We start from the raw sequence: 17,647 nt of genomic DNA on the forward strand, positions 1-17,647 counted from the left end.
CAAGACCGGAAATAAGTACGCACACACTCGCGTCGCTGAAGCTCACCGGCGCCATCTTGTGCACCTAGCCCATTTCTCCACAAATGAAAGAGCCCACACCCTTGACCTGGATGCTAATAAATGCCGCAAAATGGAGAGCCAATGAAACTCTGCATCATCCGTCCAGATATTTGTATTATCATCTTTTTCAAATTCACAATGCGGAAATTAGTGGTGCTTCGATTGATCAGTTACCGATCACAATCGGCCTATAATCACTTTGTGATGATTGATCGGCGGTCTCTAAAAAGGTTGATCTTATAAAACTGAACTCAAGATGACGTGGGGCTTGCCGTGAGAGGTTTGGCTCGACATGAAATGAGACGGTGCATCTCAGTCTCTGTCCGGCGTGGGTGAAATAATTATAATGCTTTAGGTGAGGTACAATTCACATTTCTCAATTAAATAACTGATAAAGTAATTTGAAGAAGTTTCTGTGAGACATCATTTCACAAACAGTGTGAATGAATCACAAAGCATTCTCTTTCTCAAATTATCGGAGATAATTGCGCGTTCATGTGTTATCTTAAAAGGGGATATGTATCGATACTCGAAACCATGATCAGCAGTGCAGCGATTGGCTGGTGGCAAGACGGCAACGTAATGACGTCATATAATTTAAAACGACACCTGACGAAAAACTTGACAAATTTCTGAACTTTTATAAGGAAACAGCCAAGCAAACAAAACTACATAAATTTTATAATAGATACATGAAACAGATAATAGATACATGTCTTTATTTTATTAGATTTTTTTTCATGATTCCCAATTATTTAGATTCGCAATTTATAATCGTTGTGCAGTGTTTACATTTTTTATTTCAATGTAGAAATTATCTATTCATTTTATTTTATATTTGGACAGATTTGATACGTGACAGCATTAATGAAAGTTTCTTAAGGGTCAATATCATGTTATCTGCATCTCCTTCGCTCCATCAAGCCACTCTTATAATAGCAGTCATCACTCAAAATAATGCACGACTCTATTATCTGTATGACAAATAAATATTTCAGTGAGTAAAGCTGGCTGTGTCTATAGTAGGCTGTTATGGACTACACAACATTTTAATATTATTTTTAAATATTTTTTTTTAATGATTATTAATTTAAATTATTGTCCCTGGATCAGTACAATACTCTTGTAATAAAGTAGCGGTGGAGGTAGCAGACATATTTTGAGCATCAGTTCTGGTTGAAAAGAAGCGATCTAATCCTGTTTACATGAAATAAGGTTTAAGGTAACGGACCTGTTGATATGACAGCAGCTCCGGGATGAGCTTCGAAGAACCAAACGATCCAAGATCACGCCAAATCGTCAACAATCAAATCCAGCTAACTGAGTTAGCGACATACGAAGAACAGGCCCCTGGTAGACTATACATGTTATGTGTGCCTCTCAGATGTTAATCTGTGCCAATAACATTTCTTCAAGCAGCTAACAAGAGAGATTAGGCTTAAATGTAAAATGTCCTGTTATATGCTAGTTAGTAAATGCCCTCCTAATATGCAATTAATCAATTGCACACATCCACAATCTTTCTTTACAATTTTTTTGTGCACTGATTTTTGAATACATAAACACTGCTGCCAAATTAGAACAAATTATAATATCATCCTATTTAACATGCAATATCTAAAAATAATCCAAAACTCAGTTCTCAGCCCCACATTAACAGCTATAGGACTTATTAGGAAATGTTGCACTGCTTTGTCTCTGAGGTCTAATTTTACATAACAGTCCCTTACATTGTTGTGCTCATTTTAAATCAATTTTATTTGTTTGCTAGCAATGGTAATTAAATCAACAGTAGAAATGTGTGAGCACACTTGTGTGGCCAAGTATTTTCATCTATAGCAATATATATATATATATGTATATATATATATATATATATATATATATATATATATATATATATATATATATATATATATATCTCAAAAGTGAATTCTGATTTTCTTTTAATTGCTGTGGAGATTTAGGCTGATGTGTAACAATAATTATTAATCTTGTGAATGTGATATAAAAACTTAATGAAACGCATGAAATACATAACAAGAAGGCAATCTAAGGAAATTGCATGAATTTTTGATGCTTGGGCATTTATCTCAAGGTGAACACATTACTAATCTCAAAAATATAGTTTTTAATTATCTTTGTTTGCAGTTCATTTTGAAGGGATATAGATGGCAGATTACAGTAGAATTTGGCCTGAGTTTATGACAGACCACAGCATATTCAGACATGACCAAAATGACTTTTGCAGGAGCCTAAAGGACTGTAGAGGAATGTACTATGAACTTCTACAAGGGAACAGCACAATATAAATAATACAAATTAAAAAAATATATATCAAACGTTCATAGTGGGAAAAGGGAAGTGACCAGGGTTGGCGTTGGTGACGCTGTTAATTTTTATTCATAAACTTCACAAAAAACCATTAAAGGCCCAATTTTAATTCTGAGAAGAGCAGTGTCAGAGTCTCCGTCCGTCTCTCTCTCTCACCATATTTTCCAGCCTCTCTTTTAACAGGTCTCTCCAGGTCCAGGCAAATTACTGCAATAAGACACAGGTGTTCATCATTTTACACTTACCCCACTTACTCACCTCTCGTCTCCGGACCTTCTCTCCCACTGCAGACTTTGCTGAACCACGCCCCCCTCGTCACATGCATCTTCTAACTAAACTCCTTATACATTTCCTTATAAAGATCTTATAAATTTTATTATAGGTTTTCTTTTTCATTTTTTTAATATATATATATATATATATATATATATATATATATATATATATATATATATAAATACTATTAAAAGTCAAGTCGGCAGATGCTACGAGGACTTGCAGGCCTGTAATACGCTAAGGCCGGAGTGGACTGATGGTCAGTCCGCCAGACGCAAAGCTGCCTGAGAACAACAGGGTGGCCATCACAGGAGTTGTTTTCTGAGGTTCTTTGTGTTTTACTTCGTGTACTGAAAAAAAAGATAAATCGGCATTTTTTGTCTAAATACTTTACATTTAGAGAAAATTGATCTTAAGTTCATGGCGACGGATGATCAAACTAAACCAACAAAAAGCTTAACTAGTCTTAGACGCTGTACCTTAAACCAGTCGTGGAGATGCATCTCGTCCAGACTGAGTCTCTTCTGTGGATCCTGATGCAGACAATCACAAATCATCTGGCAGCATTCTGTGAAGAGAAAAAAAGAGAGAGATGTTTGATTATAAACGTTTAATTTACACCTGCTCTCTGTCAAGCCATGGGTCTTTTTTGTATGATTTAGAATTCAAATGGTCCTTCTATGTTGTTTGATGAAGATCTCACCATGTGTCAGGATGAGCCTGATCCAGCTTTTCTGACTGATCAAGCTCACATCGAGGTATGTGGGAAAATGGCCGCACACCATTACGAACAGAAGAATCCCAAGAGTCCACACTGTGGTCGGCTTTGCATGGCACATGCCTTTGGCTTCGAACTCAGGTGGACAGTACGTTCTCGTGCCTGCAGGAAAGATGTCTGATGTTTAATCAATGACGGCAGCATGTTGAGTGCATATAAGATGTGTTTCTGTGAGATAATTAATAAAGCACTTCATAACACATACCACTAAAGGATTTGAAGGCAGATTTCTTCATGACTGCACCACACCCGAAGTCAATTAATTTGACCTCCATGGTGTCCTGGTTCACCAGAAGGTTTTGTAGTTTTATGTCATGATGGAAGACGCCACGATCACAGCAAGTTTTAGCGGCTTCAATGACTTGCAACATAATACATCGTGCCTTGCCCTCATCAAGGCTTCCTCCACAGAGTTTCAAAAAACTAAACAAATCCACACAAGGCACTGGTCGCTCCATGACTATCACGTAGTGATCTTTGTCATCCTCCCAGTCAAGCAGCTTAATGATCTGGGAAACGCTGGGTCCATTGTTGGCCATGAGCATCAGGCCAATCTCCATTGGCAGACGTTTGAGATGACCAGGCTAACAGACAGAAAATTGTTCACAAATCAAAATGGTTTGCCTACTGAAAGCTCATTTTTAGTCTTATTAACATTAATATAAGATGTTATAGATTGAAAACAATTACTAAAAGGCAATAACACAGAGAGTGCAGTATACTCACCACTCTGATAGATGTCGTGGTTGGCATCTTATTTGAAAACTTTATAGCCACCTGATCAACAAAACAAAGAGTTAACAATTAGCATGTGCTGCGTACAGTCATAAACAATGAATGCAAAGTTTTGACAGTAAAACAACAAAAAAATTTAAACCTGAAGTCCATCCTTGCGGCGGGTCCCTTCATACACAAAGCCAAACCCTCCTTCACCCAGCTTGCAGCCGATTTCATATTGCCTGCAAATACGGCCTGTTAACAGACAAACAATAGTATGAAATACAATTATATACATTTTTTAAAATAAGTTATGATAACATTTTCAGCCATTTATTAATCTTACTCTTGTCCAGGACGCTGTGTTCCTGCTGTTCCTTAGCAGCAAGGAGGTCTTCAGGAGTTGGATCTATAATAGGAATCAAATCAAATAAACAATGAGTTAAATATTACACACACAAACTAATGTGGTTCTTCCTTTAGGAACGTTTATGAATTGACATCCCAAAAAACATAACATATCTAAACTGTTTCAGCCCATTCACACAAAGAATGATAACTATAAAGATAACGTTATTTGCGTCCACACCAGCGGACATTATTGTTAAACTCTCAAGTTCGTCACAGCAGGATTGATTCTGATTGGCTGTCAGTGATTTTATAATTCATCAGCTGGAAAAAAAGAAAATTTGTTCTGAAAGTGATTCCAACGATATTGTTTCTCTTTTTCATTATAGCTGCGGTGTGAACTCTGCTGAACTTTTTTAATTTTTAGAACTATATCTGTATCATTATCTTTGTAGTTATCGGCCTTGTTGTGAACAGGCATTTACTCTAAAATGTTTGGTGTGATAATGTTAGCAGTGTTTTTCTTTTTCTTAATTATGTTTCTGTAATTGAAGAATCAGTCATTTATCAATATTTGCATCATCATGACATGTTTTTGTGACTGTACCATCGCTATCTCTCCACTGTGTTCCCGCCTCTTTCCAGCATTTCTCCTCGGCTTCGGACAGATTATATCTTCCAGCTCCACTGCAAGGAAAGTGATGAGTGGCCCACTTCCAGAAGCTCTTCTTCTTCTTCTTCTCCTCCTCCTCTCTCCCTTCATCAATCTCAGCAGCACTAACAGACAGAGGAGGATGACGGCTCTCTGACGTGATGGGGCCGTCTTTAGGATGTACACAGAGTTCACTCTGGTCTATTAACAGACAAACAATTGTGGTAAATATGAAATACAAGTTTACATGTTAATTTGATCCAGTACAAAATAAATCATAATAACATTTCCTAATTCTCATATATGTATTAATCTTACTCTTGTCCAGGACGCTGTGTTTCTGCTGTTCTTCAGCATCAAGGAGGTCTCCAGGAGCTGGATCTATAATATCAATTAAATAAAAAAAATAAAAATAAAAAAAAGTAAAATATGACATACTCAAATTATGTCTGTTCTTGATTTAGGAGTAGGTCTGAATTGAATTTATATCCTACAATTTAAACTAAAACTTAAAAAAATATATGTTTCCTGTTACTCTAAAATGTTTGCTGTGATAATTACAGCAGTGTTTTGGGATAGTGATCATTTTTTATAATTATTTTATGTTATAATAATGATAATAGGGAATAACAGAAACTCTTGTTACTGAATATTCAGTGATTTATCAGTTTTTGATGTGAGTGTACCATCGTTATCTCTCCACTGTGTTTCTGCCTCTATCCCGTATTTCTCCTCAGCTTTGGCCAGGTCATATGTTCCCTTTCTGCGGGAAACAAAGTGAAGAGCGGCCCACTTCCAGAAGCTCTTCATCTTTCTCCCTACATCGGTCTCAAGAGCACCAACCGGCGCCGGTTGACGGTTCTCCGTCATGATGGGGGAGTCTTTGGGGTGTACACAGGGTTCTCGTACACTCTCCAAACCAGTCGCTTTTTTTAGTCTAGAAAGCAGTCCCATGATAACACCGTTTGTCAGTCGCTAACAGTCGCTACCAAGTACGTTACTCTCGAGACTCCAAAGTACAAAATCAGCAGAGTTTCGTGGCTTTAAATACCTTCAACGGCGAAGTGTGACGTCATAAAGGCTCGCGCGGAATGGAATAAAAAAAAAAAAAAAAAACTCAACTGGTCCTTTCGAACGATAACATTCATATCCAGTGAAGTTTACTAACGATATAATTTGCTGTTTTATCACATTAAAGTGACATAAGATAAAACCTTGTAAATTTGTGTAAACACAGCGGTTAACGTTAAGTTGGAAATCACAACAATCTTAAAGTGACAGCGACCTTAAATACCCTCTCCTGTCTGTGTCAAGAAAAGTCAGTGATTTTGTCTGAGTAACTTTAATAGCTTTAATAGTTCACACAGTGAAGATGTATATATATATATATATATATATATATATATATATATATATATATATATATATATATATATATATATATATATATATATATGATGGCTACTTTAATTCTACTGTTAAAAAGACTTATAGTACAATTTTTTCTTTTTTAAGTTTGTATCTTTCTGCAGATTTTGTGGAAATTTACAATTTTGCTAATAGCCTAACTTTGCATTAGTGCTTTTTAGCGCCCCCCCCCCCCCCAAATCAAAAACTTCAAAATGTATATCTTTGTTTTAATATTTTGTAAACAAAATAAACCTGCCTCAATATGACTGACAGACATTTTTGGAATTATTTTAGCTATTTCATCAAGCCCTAACTTTGCTGTAAAAATACACAGCATTTGGAAAGATACATGGCACGAGTCCAAATCGTCATGATGATTGCCACTTGCAGCCATGTTTATTCATTTAAAATGATAATGTGTACTATGACCTTTCGCTGACCCTCTTTGACCTGTATAATTTCTCCACAAATGAAAGAGCCCACACCCTTGACCTGGATGCTAATAAATGCTGCAAAATGGAGAGCCAATGAAACTCTGCATCATCCGTCCAGATTATCATCCTTTTCAAATTCACAATGCTGAAATTAGTGGTGCTTCGATTGATCAGCTACCGATCACAATCGGCCGATAATCACTTTGTGATGATTGATCGGCGGTCTCTAAAAAGGCTGATCTCATAAAACTGATCTCAAGATGACGTGGTGCTTGCCGTGAGAGGTTTGGCTCGACACGAAGTGACTCAAGTGAGACGGTGCGGCGTGGGTGAAATAATTATAATGCTTTAGGTGAGATACAATTCATATTTCTCAATTAAATAACCGATAAAGCAATTTGAATAAGTTTCTGTGAGACATATTTTTTGAGAGACATTTTGAATTAGCATTTTTTCTTTTTAATTCTTTCCAGTGTTTAAGCCATTCAGTGATCAAACGTTTTCGTGAAGGCTGTGCGTTCATGCACACTTGCAGCACACACACATAATATTGCCATGTTCACATTACTCTGTTTGCAGTGTGTATGTGGTGCGTATTTTTTCCGTGCTCATGTTAACGGGTTAAAGCGTTCACATGGTTGCGGTCTGGCAGTGAGTTAATTAGCCGTGCGTCAGCAGCAGTGCAGATATATATATTTTCTCTTTTTGCTGTGCTGCACGCGCCGAATTAAAGTAACAGCGGATTGTTTGCGGTAAATATAAACATGCTTTGTTTCACAGCCAACACATAGGCTACGTTTTTTTTTTTTTTGGCTAGGTTTAAAGGAAAAGAGCACTTTAAGATAAACAAGGTAATAATTTTAAAGTTCATAATTACAGTTCTTTATGAACCGCAGGATTGCTGTAATAAAGATTTAAATGCAAAATAAAACGCAGTAGAGCTGTTTCTGTCAATGTTAAGTTTTAATTGAGAATGTTTGTGATAACGTATAGAAAAGTAGCTTAAATGTTTTACTTTAGCAACTTATATAAATCTAAAAGTAAATGCAAAAGTATAAAGCATTGAATAATTGATGAAAGATTGTATTAATGTATGGTGTAAAAAAATAATCACAATGTTGAAAAAGCATTTTGAGTAACAATATAATGTCCAAAATAATGGATAAATGTTGTGTTTGTGGTAAACTATGGAAAGCCTTTTTAACATTTATTCTAAAAGCTGTACTAGTATCTTTTTTTCATGTTACTAGTACTTATTTTTTAGACACTAGTATCTTTTCCATTAAGTACTAGTACTTATTCATTAGGTACTAGTGCTTATTCGTTAACTACTAGTGCTTATTCTTTAGGTACTAGTGCTTATTCTCTAGGTACTAGTGTCTTTTGTAAAGTTACTAGTACTTATTCATTAGATACTAGTACTTAATCATTAGATACTAGTACTTATTCCAATAGTGACTAGTATTTAATTAAACTTCCCGTGTTAACAAAAAATAGAACTAGTACTTATTTTTTAGTTACTAGTGACTTTTTAGACCAGAGATATCCTGAAATTAATAGATACTAGTACTTTTTAAATTAGCATTTCTGCCCAGTATGGTAATTGTATGTTGAATATTAATGAGCCAACAACATATAGGAGAGAGATTAATCAGGAAACAGAAACAAGGAGATGGATGTACTTTTTTTTTTAGAAAACCAAATAGAAAAGAAACAATTATTTTTTTACACAAGCACATTGAAAACGTATTTTTGTCCGTTTTTTTAACTGTAATTTCATAAATATAGTAGCCTAATGTGTTTAATGGTCTTTGAGTGACCTCTGCTGGCAGGATGTAGATACGACACCAATTGTATTAGCTGTTATTTTCCTATTTTTCCCCCATTTTTGATGTTGTGTGCCTATATTTCTGCTGGAGGTCCTGGACATCTTGTTTAGACACATGGCATCTTTGATTATATGAAATACCAACAGATAAAAAAACAAAAAGTGACTGACTCTGTTAGAAATCTTATAATGACCATGTGTGGATCACAATCAAACACAAACCTCAAAAACAACACAATAATGGGTCACTGAGCACAAAACCAAGCTTCTGCTATAGCCTTTTCCAGTCCTCTGACCTGAACCCTACAGAAAATGAACTGTAGAGCTGTTAAACTGGCAAATGGAGGTTTAAAGAATAATTCAATAAAAGGGTGTCCTTAATTTTGGCCAATGTGCATTAGAGAAAAATATATTTATTTTATAATAATATTTCCCCCCATTTTAAATTCTTATTATTCAATGAAAGGTTAGAATTTTTAGATTTTTTTTTTTATAAAAGATCAAAAGGATTAACAATGCAGATTAATTTTCACAGCCTTCTTTATCATCATACATATATACCAAAGCTGTCCATATTTTTGGGCATGACTGTAGCACTGGTGCTGCAGACAATGAATGTTTTTACATTAATATTCTGTACAGGGCACCCAAAATCTGTGACGATTCGTGCAGTGCAATTACTGTGAAGACAGGCCCAGACTAGAGGAATTCTAGTGCCTATGGTGAAGTGCCTAAGGGGAAGTGAGCCCACTAGTGGACACCCAGGGAAACAGAGACTAGACAGTGTGACAAAATCCAAACCTTGTGGTTTTCAGACAAACATTTTCTTTATTTGAAAAGAAGGCCAAAAGGTATTAATAAAAAATTATAATAATAAAACACCAGGTTTGCTGTACTTGAAGGACTGCACAATTTTGCCCAATGTTTTTTATTTTTTAGTATATATATATATATATCTATATATATATATATCAATAAAACTAATAATGGTTATGGTTATTAATTCTAAATAAAAACACTAAACAAAATAAGGAACATTACTTTTGTAATAACACTATTTTACTATAATATACAAAACTGAGAAGCCTATACAAGACTAAATATAAATATAGCTGCAAAAAAAATGCACACTTCTATAGTAGAACGTTCTTAATTATTTTAGCTATTTTTACTCAAATTAGGATTTTGCAAGCAATAATGAGTACTCAATGAATTTATTTTTAATTCATACTCGTCGCCGGAGGGCGCCCCTCGCGCAGAAACTCTACAAGTGAGACTCACTGATGAAGTTCCAGGAAACTCAGCTTTGCTGTAGATGTAGCTGGATAACATTCAGATAGACGTTTTACTGATGAAACTTGATGAAAATAAACAATTACTGTGACAATATATGCTTTTATCTCTGCTCTTCAAACCATCGCGCGTATTTTTATGAGAATAAAGTTTAAAACGCAATCCTAATGCAAATTTATTCTGCGTGTTGCATTACCATGTGAACTCTGATTGGACGGTGGAGAGGTACTCATGTTTATGTAATGACCTGCTTAAATGAAGATATCTCCAAATGCATTCTTACTAGTTCTTAATGAGGTTGAAGATATCTCCAAACGAACAGGGACTCGGAGTTATTCTGTTTTTGATATCATCTTTTAATTTCTGACTAGGAATTATTGCAATTGTATCTAGTATCTATTTAAATATTACTAGTAAGTATTCATTAGATACTAGTACTTATGTTTTAGATACTGGTGCTTATTCATTAGATACTAGTTCTTATTTAATAGATACTAGTAGTTATTCATTAGGTACCAGTTCTTATTCTTTAGACACTAGTACCTTTTTTAATCACTACTAGTAACTATTCTTATCTTACTAGTCAGATCTGCCTTTTCACTCATCTTATGTTATGACTAGTCCAAATGGCTACAGTAGAGTTCAACAAAAAAAATTACTAGTAAAATAAAAAATCATACTAGTAACATTTAGAATGAGTACTAGTATCTAATAAATGTTTACTAGTATCTATTAAATAAGTACTAGTATTTATTTAATAGGTACTAGTATCTAATGAATGACAACTAGTTTTTAATAAATAAGCACTAGTACCTAATTAATAAGTACTAGTATCTAAAAAATAAGTACTAGTATCTAATTGATAAGAACTAGTATCTAATAATAAGTACTAGTATCTAATGAATAAGTACTAGTGTCTATTTAATAGGTACTAGTATCTAATGAATGAGTACTAGTATCTAAAAAATACACACTAGAACCTAATGAATAACTACTAGTACATAAAAATTAAGTACTAGTCACTAGTGGAATACATACTAGTCAAAACTCAATAGTTGATATCTCAATGATGGATCCCCATAGAAGTCAATAGCAAAAAATTTAAATTTGTTACTAGTAACAATATAAAAGTTACTAGTCACTATTGAATTAAGTACTAGTATCTAATGAATAAGTACTAGTGCCTAATAAATAAATACTAGTATCTAATAAATAAGTATTAGTATTTAATCAATAAGTACTAGTATCTAATTAATAAATACTAGTACCTAATAAATAAGTACTAGTATCTAATGAATAAGTACTAGTACCTAATGAATAAGCACTAGTATCTAATGAATAAGTACTAGTATCTCATGATTGAGTACTAGTATCTAATGATTAAGTACTAGTAACTTTACAAAAGACACTAGTGCCTAAAGAATAAGCACTAGTACCGAAAGAATAAGCACTAGTACCTAATGAATAAGTACTAGTACTTAATGGAAAAGATACTAGTATCTAAAAAATAAGTACTAGTAACTTGGAAAAAGATACTAGTACAGCTTAAAGAATAAATGTCAAAAAGGCTTTCCATAGTAAACAGCCAAGGATCAGGAGCAGACTTGTGTGTAAAAGCACAGTCTGTGCTGCTTCTGTACCACACATGGACTCCATAGACACTGCAAAAAGAGTATGTGTGAACCTCATATACAGCTCATTAAATCAGGCTTGCACTGTATAAGCTATTGTGCAACAATTACAAGATTGTACAAACAAAAATACAGTGCACGATCAAACATTTAAAATGTTAAATGTATATATTAAAAAAGAATGGCCCCCTCCAATCCTCAAAAGAAAAAAAAATCCTCTCACAAGAGACACCTAAGAGAGGAATAAATTTTCATAAATAAATGTCTAAAAATCTTGATTGGATCATATATATCAAATATGGATCATCACTAAAAGTAGTAAAATCGTTGATCGTATCGGCAGATACTGCTTTCTGTTGATCGTTGATCTGCCTCAAAAATCTTGATCGGAGCACCCCTAGTTGAAATGCTGAAGACATGTTGATATTCCCTTTGTTTGTTGTCTAACAGTTTTTTTTTACTGACTCCCAATTTAAAAACATTCAGAAAAGTTTTTTTTTTGTCTTACTGCAAGCCTTGTTTGAGCTTGAATGTATTCTGTTTGCTCCTCTCTTCCCTTCTGCGAATGCCAGAAATTTTATTTTCTGTCTGAATTATTCAGTAATCCCTGCTCAGTAATTCATTTGGGAAATTATGTGTTAATTATGCAGCCGTGGAGCACCACACCAAGTACTGTACCTTATTATATTCATAACCATGTGCTAATAACTGAATCGCTAATTGATTAACAAGACAAAAGTACTGAACTGTAATAATGGAGTTCTTCTGTTTGGTTCATGCTTTAATTCTCATGTATCAGCTCTCTGTTGTGCATACAACAAGCCTAAAATCAATCGCATCTTCCCTGTTCCACAAAGGATCAACAGAGGTCTTGTGAATGGAGTAGTCCTCTGGGCATTAGGAAAAATATGTCCATTTTAGTACTTTTAGCACATCGATGCTGCTCTTGTCTCATTGCAGGGAGTCAGGGGACGTTTCTAATTCACACAAGGTCATTCAGTCTAGAAGGGATCGATGATATGAGAATAAGCACATGGACATCTCGTGCTTTCAGCTGCTAGGAGACCACAGGATACGGAGAAAGACAAGCAGAACAAGTATGTTTTAAATCCTGACACATCAGATTGGCCTTTATGCTTGTACTAATTGTGGTGTGATGTCATGTTTGCGCGCAGAGAACTAAAGGGAATTAATTATGGAAAGTACAAGTGCTTGGATCAATGATTTATGTCTATCATGGGGGCTATTAGAGCTACTCAATCTTTTGTGAAGACTAATTAAAATGAAAATGTAGTAAAATAAATGTAGATCGAACAATGCATTCTTTAATGAGTCCCTGCAACTTGTGTAGTAAATGTATTAACATTTTTTTTGAGGGTCCTTTAGAGGAAATAAACAAACCAGAGATGACGCCTTTTCTTTAAAGTGATATAAAAACATAAAACATATTGGGCTGTCTACATTATTTTTTAAATCATGTATGACATGAGTTTCAAAGGGTTTTTTATTTTCTGTAAAAATTATACAAAACAATAAATATTTGTTGGGAAAATGGTATAGATAGGTTTGAATGTCCATGTCCAGCTTTGCCATTCACATATGAGCATGTTATAAAAATAGACATTTGTTGGGATCTGTAGGGGTGCTATACAGAGGGACAATGTGAAGTTGCCAATGCAGTTTTGCACCCAAATGAAATAGCCACTCTGGAAGCCATTTATGTTAAGTGGGAAGGGGTGCCAACATTTCTACTGTGTTGCTTTTGATTCTGTTTCCCTGCTTCGACAACAATGCACATTGTAACATTGTAAGGCTTTCACATGGCAGTGGACTGACACAAGATGGAAGAGTCAGAACGCCGTGCACAGAAAGTATGTAATGCAATCTCTGATGCACTGCTATTTCTCCTGGCCTTCACCCAAACCTTGACCATGTGGTGGCAGTCAGAGTTGCTCCTCCTCCATCTCCTTAAGATACAGCCATTATGCAGTCCCTCTTGGGATTGACCACTTGCTATTCAAAGGTTATCAATTATGCTGCTCTGGTAGAGCTGCTGTATGATCTGCTGAGGAAAGAGGATTGCCTTTACTTGTGTAAAAAAAGAAAAGATGTCTGATTGCTGGTGTCCTGGCATGCTTACAAATGACTGTCAGTGCTGCAGTACTTACACAACTGCAGGAAGAGAACTCCCTTCCCTTATGTCAGATTGTGAAAAGAAATAAATAACTAACTATAAAAGTGCAATGAAAAAACAATCTAGCATTGTTTCTAGATGTGCAGCTATAACCTGTGTATTTCACTCTCTCGTACTGACTGTGGCAGAGTGAATGAAGACACTGGGTTTGACATTTTAATGTGATTTAATAAAACTTCTGCTTCCCAGTAGGCACAAGGCAATATAGTTTGCAACATTAATAATGTGTATACCGAATTTAGCCATAGGCCTACTTTTACATAGTCTTCTTCAGTTAAGCCTATGGAGGATAACAGTTTAGAAAATAGCCTACCTATACTTAATACATTGTATTAATAAATATACAGAGTTGGGCTATTTAATATATACCACTGTCTTGTCTTCATTCGTTGAGCCCCGTATTTTCTTTAGGTTTTCAGTAGGGCACCAATCACTTAATGTGCAGTTTCGCCAATTTGCTTTCATGTTCTGGGCTATTCTGCTTGTCTGTAAATAGTAGCCTATATGTTTATTATTAATAAGGTCTGTCCTCCGGTGTCACTGTTTTACTAGGATACATTAAGTCACGTTAAGCATTTGTGAAACAGTCTGCGGCACACCCCCTCGCTAATGGTACAACCCACAGCGCAAATTGTAAGATAAAAAAAAGATTTTTTTTGATTTTATTTATTCAAATGATTTTATTATATATTATTATGTATAGCTAGAAGCCTTGGAGTTATGATTGATGATCAGCTGACTTTCTCAGACCACATTGATAAAACTGTCCGATCCTGCAGATTTGCTTTATTCAACATCAGGAAGATCAAGCCCTTTCTTTCGGAACATGCTGCATAACTCCTTGTTCAAGCTCTTGTTCTGTCCAGGCTGGACTATTGCAATGCCCTCTTGGCAGGTCTTCCAGCCAATTCTATCAAACCTTTACAATTAATTCAGAACGCGGCAGCAAGATTAATTTTTAATGAGCCAAAAAGAATACACGTCACACCTCTGTTTATCAATTTGCACTGGCTTCCAATAGCTGCTCGCATAAAATTCAAGGCATTGATGTTTGCCTACAAACTACCACTGCCTCTGCACCCATTTACCTAAATTCTTAATAAAAAGACTTATGTGCCCTCTAGAAGCTTGCGTTCTGCAAGTGTGTGTGTATGTGTAAAGACCTCTTAACTAGCTTGCTCTATTCTTTTATTTTTTTTTATTCTATCTGTTTTCCTTTTATTTATTATATTAGTTAAAAACCCATCCTACGTGTACTGTGTTAACCTAACTGTGACTTTTTATAGCACTTATATATCATTGCTCTTTTTGTTGTTTTTTATTGCTTCCACTGTCTTCATCTGTAAGTCGCTTTGGATAAAAGCGTCTGCTAAATGAATGTAAATGTAATGTGTTTATTTTATATATATATATATATATCACAATAAAAATGAGTTATAATATGTTTCTAGACTAAAAGGAGGCTCAGACTGAATTTTATGACAGTAGTGTCTTTTTAGGTGAGTGTCATCACAGCAGGACATATTAAGGCACCTCAAAAGCATTTAAAGCACCGCTGTGGGAGAAAATGGTCATTCTAATTCAGCCTTGCGTGAGACGGTAGAATAGTGTCAGCTGAGGTCTTCTGTTCTTCTGAGATCACAGGCAAAGCGTCATATAAAGAAAATCTTTAAATGCATTCTATCAAGTTCTTAGGCCTTTTCATGTTGGTTTGAAAAACCTGTAGACCTTCTTTAGTCTCATGTAAAAAAGTGGCAATGGTGAATTATTATTATTATTATTATTATTATTATTATTAATAATGGGGCGGCAGTGGCTCAATGGTTCATGTAGCTTGTCTACAAACCGGAAGGTGGGTGGTTCAATCGGCGGCTCCACCTGACCAAGTGTCGAGGTGTCTTTGAGCAAGACACCTAACCCCAGCTGCTCCCGAAGAGCTGGATGGCTCCTTGAATGGTAGACACCGCAGTAGGTGTGTGAATGAGTGAGTGAATGGGTGAATGTGAGGCAAATTGTAAAGCGCTTTGGATGGCCATGTGGTCTGTTGAAAGAGCTATATAAATGCACTGCAAAGTGATGTTTAGTTGAGCTTATGCTGAAATAGACGTGACATGGCAACAATATATTACGTTGTTCTTGCACGCATCACGCCGGTTTGGAAATAAATGTGCGGTGACGTTGCTAATAATCCTAAACCCATAATATCTGTATGATGTCTTTTATATGAGGAATGTTACTTTGGAAATGTAATAGGTTACAGATTACAAGTTACCCTATGCATAATGTTATATTAGTAGTGTAACTATTTAAATTACGTTTTTTAAAGTAATGCGACTGATTGCATTTGATTTTTGATTATCTAGTAAATGTTTTCAATGGTTAATAATCATTAAAAATTTTTAAAAAAACAGGAATGAACCTTAAAGTAGGCCTAGGATACTCAACACAAATTCCTGTCAGCCTTTCAAAATCCTTCAGATTTAGGCTATAATGATTTAATTTAAAGCACAGCCGCCACAAAATCAGACTTTAGTATCTTTTTTAACTTTTTCTAATTTTTAAAAATACAACAATGGAGTTAATTTGAACACTTGCCATGGTGGCAACTCTCAGACAGGTTGTAGCCTATATTTCAGTGTCCATGTGGGTTGATGTTTAGCAGATGTGGTGTGCTGCAAATTCAAACAAGAAAACCAGCCATAAGCATCAGCATGTCTTTACTACATGGCTATTAAATGACAGGAGGCATCCTACACATCCAAAACAGGCGAAGCAACCAATATTATTAAACATACTCTAGCTTACTGCAGGAAATATTCAGATGTAACCCCCTTATAATTGTTAACATTTTCATAACTGTAATTTAATTATACTTTTTTTTCTCTGCAACTAATGAATTATGACTACATTTATTTTGTAATAAATAAAATACATAATGCAGTTTGGTTGCATGTGACTTTTATTCATTGTTTTTCATAGGAAATAATGGCAAACTATTTAAGAAGGATCTGAATTGACCACCTCTATTTCATTCTTTGACCGTATCAGGTGGTTGTACCTGGGATTAATTCAGAAATGTAATAGATGTTCACCACATAAGAGAGACTATGCAGGCAGGTTGGCCTAAAAACACTAATATGCTGCCATTGTGCATCCTCGCTGGTAGTGCTTTTTGTTGTTGTTCCAAGATATGTACAACCTGCATCTCAAAGCCGTACTTGTGGCAATAGGTACACAAACCATCATAAACACACAAACCCTTTGTTTGCAATGTGACAACTGCTGTCACTCCACCTGTCAACCTGTCAAAGCCAGCTATGGACTGGACCTCCTTGAATCAGAAAGCTCTACTGCAATGTTCTCTCTCTCTCTCTCTGTGTGTGTGTGTGTGTGTGTGTGTTTCTTTTTCTTTGATCTCATTTCCCCCACAGTATTGGCCAGAAATATTCAGTTACCCAGTTTCAGAAGCATGGTTTCTTCTATTAAGGTAACATCATAGATCAAGAAGTTGATAACGTTGGTTCTTTGAATCAGTCGAGTTCAAGGAGACACTTCTTTTTATTACCTCCATGATGGAGGAGTGAAGTGATAGAATCCACTCAGGCTGATAATAAACATCTGCCATTGAAGTTCAGCTCTAGAAGTAATTTGTCATTGATTTCTGGCTTTCCATAAGGTGAAACTGCTTAATT

At 35.2% G+C, this 17,647-nt stretch overlaps 1 protein-coding gene and 1 long non-coding RNA gene across 10 annotated transcripts in view; one reads left to right on the forward strand and one right to left on the reverse strand.

Annotated features, from left to right (window-relative positions):
* LOC127952389 (serine/threonine-protein kinase pim-2-like) overlaps positions 1-6,207 on the reverse strand; it is a 41,493-nt gene extending 35,286 nt beyond the window's left edge. For 3 of the 8 annotated variants that reach the window (XM_052550799.1, XM_052550800.1, XM_052550802.1), the window contains exons 1-3: positions 5,852-6,207; positions 5,484-5,546; positions 5,121-5,366 (exon numbers count right to left, since the gene is read on the reverse strand). In XM_052550799.1, coding sequence (XP_052406759.1) covers positions 5,121-5,366; positions 5,484-5,546; positions 5,852-6,119 — 577 coding nt within the window. In that variant the 5' untranslated portion in view covers positions 6,120-6,207. Of the gene's footprint in view, positions 1-3,373; positions 3,551-3,653; positions 4,033-4,174; positions 4,226-4,325; positions 4,421-4,511; positions 4,575-5,120; positions 5,367-5,483; positions 5,547-5,851 lie in introns of all 8 variants that reach the window. The other 5 variants (XM_052550801.1, XM_052550803.1, XM_052550805.1 and 2 more) reach the window with 4 other exon arrangements.
* Positions 148-17,647, forward strand: part of LOC127952401 (uncharacterized) — a 40,712-nt gene continuing 23,212 nt past the window's right edge. The window contains exons 1-3 of one of the 2 annotated variants that reach the window (XR_008152932.1): positions 148-290; positions 7,244-7,361; positions 12,722-12,858. This is a non-coding gene — a long non-coding RNA (uncharacterized LOC127952401). Of the gene's footprint in view, positions 291-7,055; positions 7,362-12,721; positions 12,859-17,647 lie in introns of those variants that run through there. The other variant, XR_008152931.1, reaches the window with a different exon arrangement.

The sequence above is a fragment of the Carassius gibelio genome, chromosome B3 (assembly GCF_023724105.1).
Source record: "Carassius gibelio isolate Cgi1373 ecotype wild population from Czech Republic chromosome B3, carGib1.2-hapl.c, whole genome shotgun sequence".
Lineage (NCBI taxonomy): Eukaryota > Metazoa > Chordata > Actinopteri > Cypriniformes > Cyprinidae > Carassius > Carassius gibelio.